Source organism: Elephantulus edwardii, unplaced genomic scaffold (assembly GCF_000299155.1).
Source record: "Elephantulus edwardii isolate Elephantulus edwardi_28Jun2011 unplaced genomic scaffold, EleEdw1.0 scaffold00065, whole genome shotgun sequence".
Taxonomy (NCBI): Eukaryota; Metazoa; Chordata; class Mammalia; order Macroscelidea; family Macroscelididae; genus Elephantulus; species Elephantulus edwardii.
The window spans coordinates 7,502,531-7,517,738 of record NW_006399815.1 but is presented as its reverse complement, the minus strand read 5'-3'; the positions used below and the strand labels follow the sequence as shown (position 1 = coordinate 7,517,738).

The window sequence follows — 15,208 nt, the reverse complement described above, 5'->3', positions numbered from 1 at the left end:
CTTGGTAGGGTAGAGGGACAGCGCAGGAGGGGAAGACCCTCTATGAGGTGGATTGATTCAGGGACTGGGGTAATCGGGATGGGTGTGTCAGACGCAGTGTGATTGGCACATGATAGAGCAGGGTTTAGGGCTGTTGTACATAGGGTCGCTATGAGTTGCAAGCGACTCAATGGCACATAACAACAACAACAACATATCTCATACACAGCTACACTTGTCTATGAAGGCTTGTGCTTAGCTGTGGTACTGGACGGATTTCAGTAGAACTTCTAGACTAAAATAGACTAGGAAGAAAGGCCTGATAATCTCATAAAAATAAATCCATGAAAACTATGGCTTACCAGTTTCTTCCTCGGGGAATCACAAGGATAGTGTAGGAGTGCATATCTTTTCAAACAGACTATGTGTACTAGTAAAACTGTGTGTCAGACTGTGTACTTTCTCCATGCCTATTTAATCAGTATGCAGAGAAGACTATTCCATAAATTGGTTGCTGTGAAGAAGAGTATGGCATCAAGATTGGAGGAAGACTCATCAGTAACCTTTGTAATGCAGATGATAGATAACAACCTTGCTTGCTGAAAGTGAGGAGGACTTGAAGCACTTACTACAGAATATCAAAGACTGCAGCCTTCAATATGGGTTGCATCTCAGTGTTAATAAAAACCCTACTCATTGGACCGATAGACAAGATCACAAAAGATGGAGAAAAGATTAGAACTGTCAACAACTTTATCTTACTTGGATCCACAATCAAACTAGCAGTCAGGATATCAGGAGACATAATGCACTGGGAAAGTCTGTAATCAAGGACCTCTTCAAATTATTGAGGAGAAGTAATGTCAGTTTTAGGACTAAGGTGTATGTGATTCATGCCACAGTATTTTCAGTCACTTACTTTGCACCTAAGAACTAGACAGTGACTAAGGATAGACATTGGAGAATGTGAAGCTAGAGTGCTCCTTGGAGGTGGACATGGTGAAGTTTCATCTCACATACCTTGGGCATGTTGCTGTTGTTGTTATGGGCATGTTGTTAGGAGAGGTTATTCCTTGGAAAGGGCCATCATGCATGAAAGGGGGAAGGAAGGATGACAAAGGAGAGGAAGGCCCTCAATTTTGTGGATTGACACAGTGACTGCAGCAATGTGCCTGAGGGTGTTGAAGATTTGAGGATGACACAGGATAGGACAGGGTTTATATCTGTTATTTATAGGATCTCTATGAGTCTTACTTAACTTGATGCACCTAAAATAAGAATGTGTACTGTACACCCATGAATTATGAACTAACTTGATGATATTTAACAATCAATAGAATTTCAGGTAGTAATTGACTCAGAAGCCAGGTTGTAATTGGGAACTTCCCAGGATCTGGCAAAAGAACAAACACACATGTGTTGGAGAAGGTTCAGTCAGAGTGATCCTTAGACGCAAAGATGATACAGCTTTGTCTCACATACTTGAGGCATGTTGCTAGGAAAGGCAGTTCCTTAGAAAGGGACATCGTGTTTGGAAAGGTGGGGGAGCAGCAAAGGACAGGAAGACCCTTAGCAAAATGGTCCAGTGACTGCTACAATGGCCTTGAGTGTGTCAGAGATTATGAGGATGGCACAGGATCTGACAGCGTTCAGATCTGCTGTTCATAAGGTCACTGAGTTCTACTTGACTCAACACCCAACAACAACAATAATTTTTTAAAAACCAACAATAATTGAGGAGAAGGTGGAGCTGAGTGACAAAGGTGTGAATACAAACAAGTCTTTTAAGATATTTAGCTAGTGGAGAGTAGCTTGAAAGAATTGTATCATTAGAAAACAATATTTTTTTAAAGTAGCAAAAATTAATGCTTTTATGCCTGTGGGAAGGATTCAGATGGGGGGAGAGTATGCAGAAGAAATACCTGAGAAGGTTCCTGAGAATGTAGTGTTGAGGGTCGGGGGAGTCTAAGAGGAGCTGGAGAAGAGAAGCGACACCATCGCTCATCTCTTCTGTTTTCATCCTCATGAAGAACCTTGTTAGTTCTTCTTTCAGTCAGCATGTTCTGACTGAATTATCTTGTAGACTCCATATGCTGCCTCTGTCTACTTGTATCAACAGGTTCCAGTCTTCTTCTTTTAGTTACCAGATACCATCAACATGTTTATCTAGATATCACAAAGGATTAAAAATCAAACTCATTTACTCTTCCCGCGCGTGTTTTACCAATCCAAAGAAGCTCTTGGTATCCTAATGTTACAAAAGGAAGTTCAAATTCTGTGCATTTTCCTTTCACACTATAAATATATGATTATTTCTTGCATATTATCATAATGCACTATATACATTCTTAATTTTATCATTTTTAACTGCTGTCTCAATTGTCTGAAGTGCCTCTTTCCCTCATATACCCATCAAGTTCTTACATTCTTTAAGATTAAACATGCTTGTCACCTTCTCATTGGAATTTCCTCCAGTTCTTTCAAGTGCATGAGAGTTCTCTCAGCATTTTGTCCGTAGTATTATATTATGTAGTTGTTGTGTGCCATCAAGTGGGACCCAACTCATAGCTGAACCTCTGACGGATTATCAGGTGCCACGTGAGAGGACATTGCCTATCTTTCTCCTGGGGAGCAGCTGGTGGGTTCCAGCCACCTGCGTTTGGATTGGCAGTGCAGCTCCTTACCACTAAACCACCAGAGCTCCCCCTATTACGTGTTACTTACTAACTGTTTAACTTATGGGTTTTTTTTATTTATTCACATGCCTTTGCCACAGACAAGATTCTACTAACAGCTAGGACCAAGCTTAGATACTAACCCAATAAAGTTTTATTGAAGAAAACTATGAATGTATGAATGAGCACATATAATAAATAGGTGCAGGTCATTTAGTCTTTCCTCAGTGAAGGCTTGCACACCAACAGAAGAAAAAGACAGGATAGTTTTGGGGTTTTTTTAAAAAAAAATATATACTTAAGATACTTTATTTGAAAGTTTATTTTTAAATGAATGGCATTATGTTAGGAAAGCAGTTAAGAATGCTGATTTATAGTATAACTTTGAGGACAATTATTTTGAACCTTGTCCCATCCTGCATAGGTTATTTGTGAAATAATGAAAATATCTCTTACTAGACAGTTTTATAGACATATATCTCATAGGAAGTTTTATGTCTTTTAATTTTTTTCAAGAAAGAAAAAAGGTATTTCTTTCTCTTGAGCTATAATCTGAATTCTGGACTTATTTCTTTAACTATCAGATTTTTCAAATGAATACTATAAAATATGTATATATACACACAATATATGGACAGATGAATAATACTGCTCAGCTTGTTCAGAGAGAAAAATCTTTTTTTCCTCTACACATTGTATTTTCTCTTTAGTGCAAATATCTTGCTGGATGAAGACTTCAGAGCGAAAATATCTGACTTTGGGCTTGCCCGGGCTTCTGAGAGGTTTTCGCAGACTGTCATGACCAGCAGAATCATGGGAACAACAGCTTATATGGCACCTGAAGCTTTGCGAGGAGAAATCACACCTAAATCTGACATCTACAGCTTTGGTGTGGTAAGTTTCAAGTGGACAACTAATAAAAATGTTAATTCTGGATATAGTTGTAAAATTCAAGTGGAAGCGTCTTAAATATACCAGTATTGCTTAGCTCTCTTACCTAAAAATGATAAGCTGTTCACATTAATTCTGAGTAAGAGCCGAAAGATGTTGTCTTGCAAAAGAGCACTGAACATTCCATGGACAGCCAAAAGAACAAACAAATATATCTTGGAAAGGGTGCAGCTAGAGTGCTCTTTGGAGGCAAAAATGATGAGGCTCATATCACGTACTTCAGCATCTTGCTAGGAAGAGCTATTCTTTGGAGAGGGACATGATACTTGCAAAGGATCCTCAACCAGGTTGATTGACATGACTGCTGCGGTGGGCTTTAGTGTGTCAGGAAGTGTGACTATGGCACAGGATAGGACAAGGTTTAGATCCCTTGTTCTTAGGATCGCAGTGAGTCGTACTTGACTCAGCAGCAGCTAATAAAAAAAGCAGAAAGTGAAGAAAGACTTCTCTCAATATGTAAAATTTATTTCTTTCTCAAACAAGATATGATTGTCTTGCCAGGAATTGAAATGAAATATAAATCATGCCTATGAATGAAGTATGAATATATTTCAGTCTCACATTTTTTAAAATGAATTCTTTTCCTAAGGCAATAAACTCGTGTTTTAGTGATTGCGTCTGTTCCTAGTAAGCTGTATTTCAGGTAGCACTGTGAAGTGAGGGACTGGTATATAACATCCTCTTAGCCTTGTTAGCTTCCTGTGGAGCCTGCCCTGACATGTCAACCTCCATGCACCACAAAATGGAATGCTGCCCAGTCCTGCACCATGCTGATCAGTTCTAATTGGACTCTTGAAATCCATAGAGTTTCCACTGGCTGATTTTGAGTAGGTTGCCAGGTTTTTCTTTGAAGTCCATCTTAATCTGGACGCTCCACTGAAACCTGTTCAGTATGATTTAGAAAATAATATTCTTAAGAAAAAGATTACTGATGTGAAAGAATCTTTCAGACAGACAAAAGAATTCCTGGAATATATCTCAAGTGCAGCCGATTCCTTATTAGGTTTCTACATAAAGAGCTGGTTTATGAGGATGAGTGGCATCCAAGATGCTTGTGAAAAGGGTATGGTGAGTAATGATCACAGCTCATGCTCTTTCTACTTTAATAGCTTAAAGACTATACTTGTTATAGAAACAGTGTGTCAGATTCTGTTACTGGGGTCTCTATTTCTTCTAAGAGAGGAAGACACTCAATAACATGGACTGGCACAGTGACCTTAGCAATGAGCACCTCAGGGCTGTTGAGGATGGCACAGGATGGGGCGAGATTCAAATATGTTATCCATAGCATAGCTCTGAGTCATAGTCAGCTTGATAACTAGCAACAGACAAGGCACACTCCACTTCCTCTCTCTTGTCTTGAGCATAACAGATTTTTTGATTGTTTTATATTCACAGGTTTTACTGGAAATAATAACTGGACTCCCAGCTGTGGATGAGAACCGTGAGCCTCAGTTATTGGTAAGTGACACATTCATTTTTTCAATCTTTCCTCTTTGCATGTATAGGTTAATTTTATATGGGTACATTTGGCAGCTAGAAATGATGTGTTCTTTTGGCGTTCTTTCCACTGGCAATTGCATGATGACATATGGAAAGATTTCATTTCTAATCTCAACTGTGCCATGAAGTACTTTTAAAGCTTGAAAAGTCACTTCTGTGCCCTGCATTTCTTTTAAAAATGAGTTCTTTAAATGAAATTATTTTGTTTCTGAGGTTGTCTCAAATCAAATTTATTTTTAATTTTGCCACTTTCAGGATGGTTATTAACAGTATTTCCAGCTCAGACAGGAAGTCACATGACTTTCATTCAAATTTGTTTTAAGTAGAATTGCTATTGAAAGTTCTGTATCAATTTCTTTTCAGAAACATTTTATTTATAAAGCTACATAAAACTACCTAATTTGTTTGGCCATCTATTTACAGTTATGTTTATAAAATAAAAGTAATTGCTGTCAAATTGATTCCAACTCTTAGCAACACCGTGTATGGCAAAGCAAAACTACTCTGGGCGGTTTTCTACCAATTGCTCAGAGGTAGATTGCCAGATCCTTCTTCCAAAGTGCCTCTGGGTGAACTTGAAATTCCAGTCTTTTGCTTAGATACCAAGTGTATTAACCGTTTAGACTACCCAGGGATTCTGACAGTTTTAAAAAGTTAATCAGCTATGTACTGAAATTGTGCTTCTTTTGCTTTTCTTATAGATGTTAAGCATTTACATGGTATAATGTATTATCTGATACACTGCTAACCAAAAACCCAGCTGTTGAAATCCACTAGCTGCTCCAAAGAAGAAAGGTGGACAGCCTCTTCTTGTTAAGATTACAACCTATTAATACATTAAAACTATTTCTTAAAAAATCATTTTTAATAAATATTTATATGACTTTTATGTCTTCAGTTATTAAGGCTGTAAAGGTAGATAATGTAGACTAAAGAATTTCAGTTTATATTCTAAATTCTTGCCCTTTTATTTGGCACTTTTAAAGTCTTAACAATCCTTTTAAAGCTAGATATCAAAGAAGAAATTGAAGATGAAGAAAAGACCATTGAAGATTATATTGATTCAAAGATGAAGGACGCTGATTCTAGTTCAGTTGAAGCTATGTACTCTGTTGCTAGTCAGTGTCTGCATGAAAAGAAAAATAAAAGACCAGACATTAAAAAGGTATTACATTATTATACTTATTTTAAAAGTGAAGGGCTTGGGATTAGTGAGGATTTTTTTTCCTAACTATGCATTTCAAACAAATTATTTCATGTAGTTCTTTTTTCTTTTCTTTCCCTTGAAGGTTCAACAGCTGCTACAAGAAATGACAACTTCATGATATAAGATTGCTGAAATAGACTCTTGGCTTTTTATATACCGCTGTATAAATAATTTCTTATAAATAAAATATTTTTATTTTAAACATTTTTAGGGATTTTTAGTGATTTTCAGATCAAATATGTAGAAGAGATAAAAGCAGCTACATTTTCAACATTTAGTCCTAGCCCCTTAGTGCCTTCTCCAGTTCCTGCAGTAATTCCTGATGGTTTCATCAGATATAGTATGAAAATGACAAGATTTGTATAAAGAACAATGGCATTTAAAGTCAAAAGACCTTGTCCTGAGGGCAAGTTAAACTACTAATTTGATCTAGATTTTTAGACAAACTTCTCTTCTTTGAGTCTAGACACAGTAGTAAATTATTTTATATAGCAAAGGTGGCAGAATTTTATACATACAGTTAACTTCCCTAATCATCTGACTTTGGCTCATCAAAAGATATTTTTCTTGATGGACTGACCTAGTTAGGTGAGCTCATTCAAAGGCTCAGCAAAATTCTCCTATTGGCCTTGAGAAGGAAACTGCCAAAATGTAGGAAGACAACATGGACTAAGCTCTGAAGACGCTTCTAAAAACGCCAGAGAGTACAGCTGCAAGAAACTGAATCTTGCCAAGACCATGAATAATCTTAGGAGATCTTCAGATGATACCACAGCTCCATCTTGACTTCAGCCTTAAGAGACCTAAATCAGTAAATCTGAGCTGTGCCTAGACTTCGGACAAACAACTGTAAGATAATAAGTGGGTTGTTGTAAGTCAGTAAGATTGCAATAATTTGTTATTGTGCGGTAATAGAATATAAGTATAGATTCCGATGAATACTACTATATTTTTTTAACTTCCCAGTTTCTGTCCATGTTCAAGCGATGAGATTGAGGCATGCCGATTCTCACTAAATTTCTCTTTCCTACTCTTCTGTAGTTTGTTTGTAAAGTCTCTAGTTAGTACTGGTGAATTGACTTTTTAAATTCTTTTTCATTATTCTAAGTTTAAAATTCTCAGTTTAGATATAGTGTTTGAAAATGTATTAAAACTTTAGGTGAAGGGAGAAAGTAATTTATATAAACTTTAAAACTATTTGCTAGAAAAACTAAACGTGTATGCGTTTGTACTAAGTGTCTAGACTTACTAATTCATTCAAATTATCTGTATGTCATTATTTCTTTCAGTAATTCATTCAGAAGAGGAGCAGGTAAAGTGTGTGATAGCCAAAAATTACTATAGTGTAATGTTTCTTCTTGTAGTTGTTGTTGTTGTTATGTGCTGTCGAGTTGCCTATGATTCATAGAGACCCTATGTACAACAGCCCTACACTCTGACCTATCCTGTGCCAATCTCACCATCTCCGACACACCAACCCCCATTACCCCAGTTAACAGCTATTAAATCAGCCCCTGAAAAAGGGCAACCCCGTGTCTAGATCAGACTGTTGTGATCCAAAAGATGTATGTGTGTGTTTATGTGATCAAATAGGATCTGACAGGTACAGGAGGAGATTGTCCCTCCTTCTCCAGCAGAGCATCCGGTGGAGTCAAACCACACACCTCTGAGATGGCAGTGCAGCTTCTTGCCACTAGGCCACCAGCACTCACCAATCCAAAAGATTTTTACTGTCTTAATTTTCAGACTATATCATCAGGTGTTTCTTCCTAATTTATTCTGGAAGCTCTGTTGGAACCTTGCATTCAGCATCATAGCAACACATAAGCCTTCACTGTAGGATGAGAAAATGGCTATACATAAAGTACATTAGCAGAGAATCAAACTTGGGTCTCCCGCATAAGCCAAAACCACACTCCAGTGGCCAGTTCCTGAAGCTAGGGGTTGAGATGATCGAGGACATGGTTAGTGAAGAAAAAGAAGAATGATTCATCTCAACATGACCCCTGTTGATCTCTAAATGTGAACAACCATTTTACTCTTTTGTTAGAAAGAAGCTGTCTATCTTTCTCCATAAGAGCTGCTAATGGCTTAAAACATCCAACATTAAAACATACAAACTTGTGGCTAATGGCCCAACACAGAAAATACTACACCACCAGGCTTCCTTGTACAATGTTTAGAGCTTTTTCAATGTTTTCTTGACTTCAACCTTTAGTATAGATTCCATCTCAACATCAAGGAAAGAAAATCTTCACAACTAAATAAAAAAGTAACATTATGATAAGCAGAAAAAAGATTGAGGTTGTCAAAACTTTAATTTTACTTAGATGAATGATTTGCCTTTTTTTGGTACTTAGGTATGCGATCCTTGCCACAATCCATGGGGGAAAAAAGTCAAGAAATCAAGCAGTATACTGTACTGGGAACATGTGCTGCAAAAGACCTCTGTCAAGTGTTCATTTAGAAAATATCGCAGTGAGGGCTAAGTCATAGTATTTTCAGTTGCTTTGTATGCATATAAAAGTTGGGCAACAAAAAAGAATACCTTCAAATTGTTGTGTTGACTAAAAAGATTGAATATATCATGGACTGCCAAAAGAACATACAAATCAGTCTTGGAAGATATGTAGTCAGAATGTCCCTTAGAAAAGAGGCTAGCAGGACTTTGTCCCAAATACTTTGGATGTTATCAAGAGACCAATCCTTGGAGAAGAACATTGTGCTTGATAAGGAAAGTGGCCGGCACGGTGGACAAAATGGTTACAACACTAGGCATGAGCATGGCAATAACTGAAGGTGATGCTGGGCCAGGCAAAGCTTTGTTCTGTCATACACAGGGTCACGGTGACACATACCAGCAAAAACAAATGCTATTCTAGGAAACAAAAAGAGCATTAAAATTATATACAAATAAGCAGAAATAAAAACTTTCTAGTTGGCAGGAAAATAGGAAAAGTTTACTTAGTAATTTAAAGACTAATTTTAACAAGAGCTTACATAATTCGAGGCACAGTATGACTAGAATACTGGGATCCAAGTCACGTCATTTGCATGAGGTTGGTTTACTAATCTCTACAAGGTCTGTAGCATGTTGTGCAAAGGCTGCGCTTTTCCAGTGATTCCACTACATCTGAACCTCCTCAAGAGAAAGAGGAGCAGTCTTGTATTAAGATTTCAGCCTTAGAAACCTGACAGAGGGTCACTGTGAACTGGAGCCAACTCAACGGCAAAAAGCGCAGCCAGAGTGCCCCTCAGAGGCAAGGATGCAAATCATCTCACATGCTTTTGGCATGCTGATTGTTGTTGTTTGTGTGCCATAGAGTCAGAACCAACTTGTAGTTCACCCTCCAGTAGGTTTTCAGAGGTAGTTAATTGCATGGGAGGAGACTGCCCATTCTTCTTCCATGGAGCAACTGGTGGCTTCAAGTCACAAGCCTCTGGGATTACGTCTCTTGGTCCCAGAGTTCGTTGGCTTGCTGGTAGGAGAGGGCTACTCCTTGGAAAGGGACGTTATGCTTAGAAAGCTGGAGTGTCAGGCAAGGAGAGGAAAACCCTCAAGGAGATGGATTAACACAGTGAGTGCAGCAGTGTGTTCAAATGTGTCAGAGATGACAAGGATAGGACAGGTTTCAGAGCCATTGTTCATGGGATCACTATGAATCTTATTCAGTAGTGCCTAAATAACAATAACAAAGACAGTGAGAGTTTGCGAAGTGCTTTAACAATCGCAGGGCCTAGCACAAGGTTTCAAACCAAGATGTTTACAATTGAGCCAGGAAAAGTTTTCCCTCTTATTTTCAATTTTTTTTTAAATCAGTTTTCATTCAGTCACTCACACATTTCATTGTATGACAATAATTACAATTAAATAACTATTTACATCCTCTCAAAGCCTCTCTGTACTCTCCCGTTCTGTTCACTTTACCTGTTTGTTAACCTCTGCTTCCTCTCCTTCTCTTCCTGTCCCTGCCTGTCAACCTTCTGTAATTGCTTCTATTTGTGAGTAAATCTTTCCTTATAGTCATTCCCTCATGCTTTCCTTCTTCCATTCCTCTCCTTCCATTTGACCAGTTATGCATGTCCTATTCCAGATTATTAATTAAAGTACACATATTCAGTGATGGTCCAGTCATTTCAGGTTTATCTCCTCTCCCTAATCTACTACAGTGTTCATTGTCTATTCATTCTATTCATGCTCTCCCCATCCCTCATACCCATAACCATTCTATTTTTGTAATTGTGGTCTTATGCAATGTTTGTCCTTTTTTGGTAACTGAGTTATTTCACTTAGCATTTTAGCCCCTAGGCTCTTCCGTATTGTATAATGTTTCAGGAGTTCTTCATTGTATTTCAGTACTGCGTAATATTGCATTGCATGAATGTACCTCAGTTTCTCTACCCATTCGTTTATTGGTGGGCACTTGGGCTCCTTTCATCTCCTTCTGTTATGAATAATGCTGCAATAGACATAGTTATGAACATCTGTTCATGTTACAGCTCAGATTTCTTTAGGGTATGTTCCCAATAGTGGAATAGATTGAACCAAATGGTATTGCTATTTTCAACTCAGATTTGTTTGTTCATCCATTCTGCTACTTTTTTTCTCTTAACTGGTGCATTTAAGCCATTCACATTCAGTGTGATTATCAATAGGCAAAGTTTTATTGGTGCCGTTTTATTGGGTTCTGTTTGGTGTTACTGCTGGTCACCTTAGTCTGTCCACTTTTCTATATTGTCTCTGTGTGGACTTCTTTATTTCTTATAAAGTTGGCCTTGTTTTCTGTAATTCCTTTAGTTCCTGCTTTTCTAAGAATATCTTGATATCTCCTTCATATTTCGTGGACAATTTTTCTGGGTACAAGATTCTCTGTTGACGGTTGTTTTCTTTCAGCCTTTTGTTTGTACCATCCATCCCAGTGATTTCTTGTTTTAGGCTGAGAAGTTAAAACTTGATCCTTTTCCGGTTCATAAGCATGATGATTGGGACTTCATACTTCTGTATAATATGTGCCACCTTTTAAACCTTGTTACGACATAGGCAAACTACCTATCTGACGTAAAAAAAAAAAAAAAACCAACCAACCAACCCAGAAACCCAACTTAAAACTTATCAATTCTCCTTTATAGATAACGCTTTTTCTCGAGCTGCTTTTAGTATTTTTATCCTACTATTTGATCTTTGAAAATTTCACTATGCTATGTCTTGATATTTTTCTCTTGGAGTTTATCCTATTTGAAGTTTATTCATCTTTTTAAATGGTTTTCTTTTTCTGGAAAGTTTTTTAATTTTTTTATTACAAATATTTAGTATTAGCTTCCCATATTTTCCCCCTTTTGTTTTTATCATAATTTTGTTATCATGTGTATCCTTTACACACAAACAAATAAACATAATAAACTCAAAGAAATACTTTAAAAAATCTCCATATGATCAGAAGGATTCAGGTTGAATATTCCTTGAAAGTCTGTTTTAATTGTCCCATTGCCACAGTGCTTGTCAAAACCAGTTCTGATTAATCTCCTTTGTCAGTGTGTCCTTTGCCATTCCCTATCACTCCTCCCTGAGAGAGATTTCATCCTGATTCATAAGGAAAAGGGGATGGCGTATTCTCTTAACTACTTCCTGCTGAAAAGGGACGCTGTAGGTTTCACAGTGAAAATCTTCTCTAACTACTCTACAGGGCCCCTTTGGCAATAGGAAACATGTAGACTTCTAATACATCTTCCACAGTTTTCTTTGTGCTCTTTTTTTTTGCCTCTTCCTGTTCTGAAATTCCAGTCACAATATGTATTATTTCCTTTGATGGTATCCCACACAATTCTTATGCTTTCTTCATTTTCCTTCCTTCTTGTTTCTGTTTTTCCCTTTTAACAGATTAGTGTTCTTGTGGTGACATTGCTATTGTAGATCTTTTTACCCCTTTTCTTGGCAAGTGTGTGGCAGCTGATGGGGTGTATCTATGGTTGTCTGTTCATTTTCTATGCAGTGTTGTTGTTTGGGGGAGGGTGGGGTGGTTTTAGTCTAACATAGGTCAGTTGGTGTACATGCTGGCCTTTACTTCAATGGAATGTGTGAGTGTTCTAGCCTGGTGTGTTAGATAGCCTGCAGTGAGGATGGTGTGTGAACCAGCCCACAGCTGGGGCTATTGAATTGTTGCTTTTTCCAGTTGCCCTGGACAGTGGAGCTCTGTGAACCGTTGCCCTGAATTTCTGAGTTTTTGATTGTCTGTGAATCAGGGGCTTTCTGTATTTCTCTCGTCCAATGAATATGTTTCTGCACTTTTTGTTTTTCCCTCTTGTGGGCACAGCTGAAGAGCACTGGTCTGGCATTGACTGTGGTCAGCTTTGGGACTATCTATAGGATGGGGACTCTGGAACCTACTACTGATAATGAATGTGGCCTTGACTTTTCCCTGTGATCTCCTGAAGCAGATGCTGTTGTTCCTATGGGATCCCATGTTGTGGCTTGCTGCAAAAGAGACTGGGGTTCTGATAACTTCAGTGGGTGTAATTTTTGCAAAAGATTTCTGTTCTTTCTCTGGGAATGGACATATGCAAGTCCACCTCTGGTGCATGTGCTAACCTCTACAGGGTGAAATTTAAATTAAGTGTGGAGGTGTCTCTTCCCAGAGTCAAGAAGGCCTGCTCATCATCAGGGACCCCTGTAGCGTTCAGATGGAAGTTTGTTTAACCTGTCATTCACGGGCAGTGGGGAGATGAGATCCTGTTTTCTCCATGGTGGACACCTCAATGCTGACAGGATTAATCATTTCCTTTTCTTTTCTTTCTCCTCTGTTTTGCAGGATCTGAGCCCTGCCCTGGTTTACAGTATTTATCACTGATTTCTCAATCATGTCTACACTCTCCTTGATGCCCAACTTTGCTCTCAATAACTTCTCCCAAATTTAAGGGTTCTCAAATCATGCATGATTGGAATTCTCTGTAATTGTTTTATGACCCTGTAAGAGAGAGGCAGGCTTACCAGTCTGACTAGTTAGCCATCTCACTGCAAGTTCCTTAGCTATCTCACTGCAAGTTCCTTTTAAAAATTTTTTTTAGATTAATTTCTGAGCTTATCAGCCTTTTCACCCTAAATATGTAAATACACAGAAGGTTTTATAATGTTTCTCTAAGCATGACTTCCATTGTATTCCCAAGTTTTGATACAATTTTTATATTACTGTCTTCTCTCCTTTATGACTTTTGGTTACATAGCTTACTCAGAAGTATACTTTGTAAATTCCAAATGGAATTTTCTAATACATTGATTAGTATTCATTTCTAGCTCAGTGGCAGTAGAGTTGGAAACCATATCTTGTGATTTCATCTTTCCTTGTGGCCAGTATTACACAATTTTTTAATGTTCCGTGTGTGCTTAAGTTTTTTGTAGTTCTATATGTATCCATTTGGTTAAACTGCAATTCTCCTGTTCAAGTAAATGTCCTGTACTTTTGATAATTTTATATTCATTTTCTATTACTGAGAAGTTTTAAAAATATTAAACCTTATGTATTTTCCATTTGTATTATGATTTTGTAAAATTTAGCTTAACGTTTTATATTGTCATATTTTCTTGGTGAACTTTCTAACTTAGACTGTTTGACTGAGAACCCTTTTTTTGCTTAGTGCTTACATGTGTATCCCTTTCTTCATCCTTATATCTTAAGTATCATTTAAACAGCAGGTAGCCTTTTTGGTAATCCAGTCTGACAAACTGTTGTATATTGTATATCCTGTTCGCCCTTTTGATAGATAGTTCCCCAGAATTCAAAATGTGTTGAGTTTGTGAAAACCGCATTTTAAGTTAACCCTACAATTCTAACTTGCATACTTAGCATCTTGGCTTCTTAACTGCTGCTTCTGAGACCTTCCATTATGTGTAAAAATGTATACACCAAATTATTTAACTGTTAACCTCAGGTACATTACTTTAGTTCTTAACAGAAATGCCTCATAAATGTTCAGTGTAACAGCCTGCAGCTTTTAAAATCTTTTTTATTAAACTTAATTTTTAAAATCTTATTTTATACTGATATATTTATAAAGTTTGAATGCATTGTTTTTCACAATGGCTCTTTCTCATTTCTTTCACCACCCCCACCCATCAAATTGTGCAACTCAATGATTAACCACCCATTTCTAAAACTGCTACCTAAGGCATTAATATTATAACAAACCCTCCTAATAGAAAGGGTCCATTTGATACTTACACACATTAAGCATATGCCGAGTGTCTCTTCAAACTAATTGGTCACTCCTAGCATACTTATTGGGGTGCTTCTATCATAATATGAACTGTTTATTAATAGCATTCTCATTATTGCTAGAGTAGTAGGAAAGCTCTCATCTAAATTAAGCAATTTATTATAAAAACTATTTTTTTACTCAGGTTTCCAACATTTTTACACATAATGTACACATAACCAGAAGAAATATATTGAGGTAGAGTTATTTGATCAGCTACAGAAAAGATACAAATGTAGAAAGAAACAGTGGAAGTCCGTAATAGAGCAAATACCTCAGAGACAACAGTCCAGAAGAAATATATTATAAGGAGCAACTTGAACAGCTATGAAAGAAAATGCAAAAGATGGAAGAAATAATTGATAGACTAGATAAAGAAGTACAAGAACTTTCAAAATCATCATAAGACAGAGTACAGCCAACACAGTACTGGAAGTAACAGAAAAGCATGAAAATGCAATCCAGAATATTGCATGCTAGTAAGACTGAGACGGTACCTGAAGCGCTTGCTGCAGAGGGTCAAGGACTGCAGTCTCCAATATGAATTACGGCTCAATGTCAAGAAGACAAAGATTCTCACCACTGGACCAATTGGTAGCATCAGGATGGATGGTGAAGAGATTGAGATTGTTCACAGCTTTAGTTT

General features: G+C 37.4%; 1 protein-coding gene across 1 annotated transcript in view; it reads left to right on the top strand.

Moving 5' to 3' along the window:
- The window catches only part of IRAK4 (interleukin-1 receptor-associated kinase 4), a 27,797-nt gene extending 21,375 nt beyond the window's left edge, over nucleotides 1-6,422 (top strand). The window contains 5 exon segments of the mRNA XM_006888184.1: nucleotides 3,365-3,548; nucleotides 5,004-5,066; nucleotides 6,115-6,246; nucleotides 6,248-6,273; nucleotides 6,398-6,422. Of these exon segments, the coding sequence (XP_006888246.1) occupies nucleotides 3,365-3,548; nucleotides 5,004-5,066; nucleotides 6,115-6,246; nucleotides 6,248-6,273; nucleotides 6,398-6,422 (430 nt within the window).
- Nucleotides 6,423-15,208: the final 8,786 nt, after the last annotated feature.